Source organism: Nyctibius grandis (genome assembly GCF_013368605.1).
Source record: "Nyctibius grandis isolate bNycGra1 chromosome 34 unlocalized genomic scaffold, bNycGra1.pri SUPER_34_unloc_1, whole genome shotgun sequence".
Lineage (NCBI taxonomy): Eukaryota > Metazoa > Chordata > Aves > Nyctibiiformes > Nyctibiidae > Nyctibius > Nyctibius grandis.
The window spans coordinates 755044-758600 of record NW_027167468.1 but is presented as its reverse complement, the minus strand read 5'-3'; the positions used below and the strand labels follow the sequence as shown (position 1 = coordinate 758600).

Genomic DNA, 3557 nt, shown 5'->3' with positions numbered 1-3557 from the left:
CCTGGGGGTCCTAGTGGACAGCAGGATGACCATGAGCCAGCAATGTACCCTTGTGACCAAGAAGGCCAATGGCATCCTGGGGTGTATTAGAAGGGGTGTGGTTAGCAGGTCGAGAGAGGTACTCCTCCCCCTCTACTCTGCCCTGGTGAGGCCGCATCTGGAATATTGTGTCCAGTTCTGGGCCCCTCAGTTCAAGAAGGACAGGGAACTGCTAGAGAGAGTCCAGCGCAGAGCCACAAAGATGATTAAGGGAGTGGAACATCTCCCTTATGAGGAGAGGCTGAGGGAGCTGGGTCTCTTTAGCTTAGAGAAGAAGAGACTGAGGGGTGACCTCATTAATGTTTAGAAATATGTAAAGGGCAAGTGTCATGAGGATGGAGCCAGGCTCTTCTCAGTGACATCCCTTGACAGGACAGGGGCAACGGGTGCAAGCTGGAACACAGGAGGTTCCACATAAATATGAGGAAAAACTTCTTTACGGTGAGGGTGACTGAATACTGGAACAGGCTGCCCAGAGAGGTTGTGGAGTCTCCTTCACTGGAGACATTCAAAACCCGCCTGGACGCGTTCCTGTGTGATATGGTCTAGGCAATCCTGCTCCGGCAGGGGGATTGGACTAGATGATCTTTCGAGGTCCCTTCCAATCCCTAACGTTCTGTGATTCTGTGCGATTCTGTGTGATTCTGTGATTCTGTGAAAATTGCCCTGAGACAGCTTCCCTGGGGTGTCCAGGGAATATGGGACAGACTGAGCCCTTCTCTTCTGCACCTTCGGTGCCTTGCTTCCTTCACCATGACACTTGGCTCTGCACCGTCAGCACCCTGCTAGGTGCCGTCACCCTGCACACTCAAACATCTGAGCCCTACACAGGTGTTTTTCTCTCCCAGACACTTTCCTTTCCAGCCCAAGCCCTCCTCATCTCTCCCCACCTCCTCTCCCCAGCCCACCAGAGCAGCCCATTCTGGCCTGGCCCTACGGCCGTGCCCACTGCAGGGTGCTGCAGAGCTCTGGGCACTCACCCCACTGCCCCAGCCCCTCTGAAGGGCTCAGCAGGTCGTGCAGGGGCAGAGAGGGGTCTCAGCCTGTCCATCAGCCCCAGGGCTGGGGGCCAGCTATACATGAGAAGACAGAGGCCAGTGTCTCCCATTGTCCACTGCTTCTGTCTCCAAGACATTCTTATTGCCAGCTGACAGAAGTGCCTCTGAGCCAGCCCCTCTCCACGGCACAAAGCTCCTGACCTTTGGGCTCCTCAGGCTGATCCAGACAGAGTGTAGCCTTCCCTGAGATGGTGCATGCAGAAATAGGTCACTCCTTTTCTTCTATCCCCCCTTGAAAGCATGGAGGTTCTCATTTACTCTTGTCCAGGTACATCTCTGCCCCCAAAAAGCCTTTCCCCAGGGGACTGTGCCCATGAAGAACCCAAGCACAGCAGCATGGCATCGTGGGGGTAATTTCTTCAGCCTGTTCCTGACCTCAGCTTTGGAAGAGCAGCCCAACCTTCAGACATCTGCACTGAGGAAATCCCCTTTTATTACAGAGATGTGACACAGGAGGCCAGCTGTACCATTGTGCCAGACACACTTACAAAGGCCTCTGGGTCAGACAGACTGAGTTCAAGACTGTGGAGAAGTCAAGTGGATGCAGACATTGCTGGACAAACATGGTTATCACAGATACAATGCCCATATCAGGAGGATCCTGATGTGGATTGGAAATCCCTTGTGAAGAGACATGGGCAGCTTATTGCTGCTGAGAGACAACTGACTGAATCTGCTTCTTCAGTGCGTCCTTGAGCACCTGGTTCCTCATGCTGTAGATGAGGGGGTTCACTGCTGGAGGCACCACCGAGTACAGAACTGCCACCGCCAGATCCAGCGATGGGGAGGAGATGGAGGGGGGCTTCAGGTGAGCAAACATGGCGGTGCTGACAAAGAGGGAGACCACAGCCAGGTGAGGGAGGCACGTGGAAAAGGCTTTGTGCCGTCCCTGCTGAGAGGGGATCCTCAGCACAGCCCTGAAGATCTGCACATAGGACAGCACAATGAAAGCAAAACACATTAAAGCTAAGCAGCCACTAACCACAAGAAGCCCAATCTCCCTGAGGTAGGAGTGTGAGCAGGAGAGCTTGAGGATGTGGGGGATTTCACAGAAGAACTGGTCCAGGGCATTGCCCTGGCAGAAGGGTAGTGAAAATGTATTGGCCGTGTGCAGCACAGTATTCAGGAACGCACTGGCCCAGGCAGCTGCTGCCATGTGGACACAAGCTCTGCTGCTCATCAGGGTCCCGTAGTGCAGGGGTTTGCAGATGGCAACGTAGCGGTCATAGGCCATGACGGTGAGAAGAAAATACTCTGTTGAGATGAAGAAGAGAAAAAAAAAGAGCTGGACAGCACATCCTGCATAGGAGATGTCTCTCGTGTCCCAGAGGGAATTGGCCATGGCTTTGGGGAGAGTGGTGGCGATGGAGCTCAGGTCGAGGAGGGAGAGGTTGAGGAGGAAGAAGTACATGGGAGTGTGGAGGCGGTGGTCACAGGCTACAGCGGTGATGATGAGGCCATTGGCCAGGAGGGCAGCCAGGTAGATGCCCAGGAAGAGCCAGAAGTGCAAGAGCTGCAGCTCCCGTGTGTCTGCAAACGACAGGAGGAGGAACTTGGTGATGGAGCTGCTGTTGGACTTCTGCTGCCTCTCAGCATGGAGCACTGTCCAAAAAGAAAAAGTCAGTGACAAGTTAGGCTGGCCTTCTCTGAGCAAAGTCAAAGCCCTTTCTCTGAGATGTGCACCCGCTGCTACATGCCACTCCCTTTTCCTTTTCTAGGAGACTTTCCTTCAGCTTCATGGCTGGAGCTCTGGTTAGTGCTGGCCGAGTGTGCCATGGGGAGCAGGGGCTCTGCCCACTGGCTGCCGAGGAATCAGCCCTGCTCTGCAGCAGTGGGTTCATGGGAACAGTGCGGGCAGGGGCCAGTCCTGGTGTTTGACTTTGTCAGACAAAAGTGCTCTTACGCAGAAGGGCTTGTCAGCATCTGCTCTCCCAGTGCTAAGAAAGGGGGATGACAGAACGCAGTTTGAGAGGGTTTTCTGCTGCACTCAGGGAGAACGGAGCGAGTCTTGTGAGGCAAGAGGGTTGGCTGTGGCTTAGTGCAGAGTGAGAGGAGCTGGTCTGTCCCTCTGTCTTGTTCCCAGCTGCCTTGGGCTTGTGCCTTTCCTAGATCAATGGCGATTACACTCCCATGTTACCCTGAAAAGCCACCAGACACTGCTGAGAGAAGAGGGATCCACTGCAGACCGTGAAATGGCTCACTCTTTCTCAAAGTCTCAGCACTCCACTTCTAGCCAAGGATGCACGTGGCTCATAATGTCCCCTGGAAACAACATCCAGCTTGGATGGACACCCCAAGGAGAGAGCCGAGAGTCCTAAACGTGGCAACTTCTTAAGGGAGAGTCTGCTCATTCCCCAGCCCCACAGACTGCATTGCAGAAAGCTTCACAGCTAAGAGGAAAGCTGGGACACCTCCTTGCTGTGGACACATCTGCATAGGAGGACCCACAAGGTCTGTGCC

General features: G+C 54.3%; 1 protein-coding gene across 1 annotated transcript; it reads right to left on the bottom strand.

The window, feature by feature from the left end:
• Positions 1-1740: 1740 nt before the first annotated feature.
• On the bottom strand, positions 1741-2667 carry LOC137677009 (olfactory receptor 14J1-like). The gene has a single exon (XM_068424201.1). It carries the CDS (start codon positions 2506-2508, stop codon positions 1741-1743), a length of 768 nt encoding a protein of 255 aa, XP_068280302.1. The 5' UTR covers positions 2509-2667.
• Between the last annotated feature and the right edge of the window lie 890 nt (positions 2668-3557).

What these genes read in the sequence shown, in the direction of transcription:
- LOC137677009 (XM_068424201.1), bottom strand. Translation starts at nt 2,508, where the DNA reads ATGTACTTCTTCCTCCTCAACCTCTCCCTCCTCGACCTGAGCTCCATC.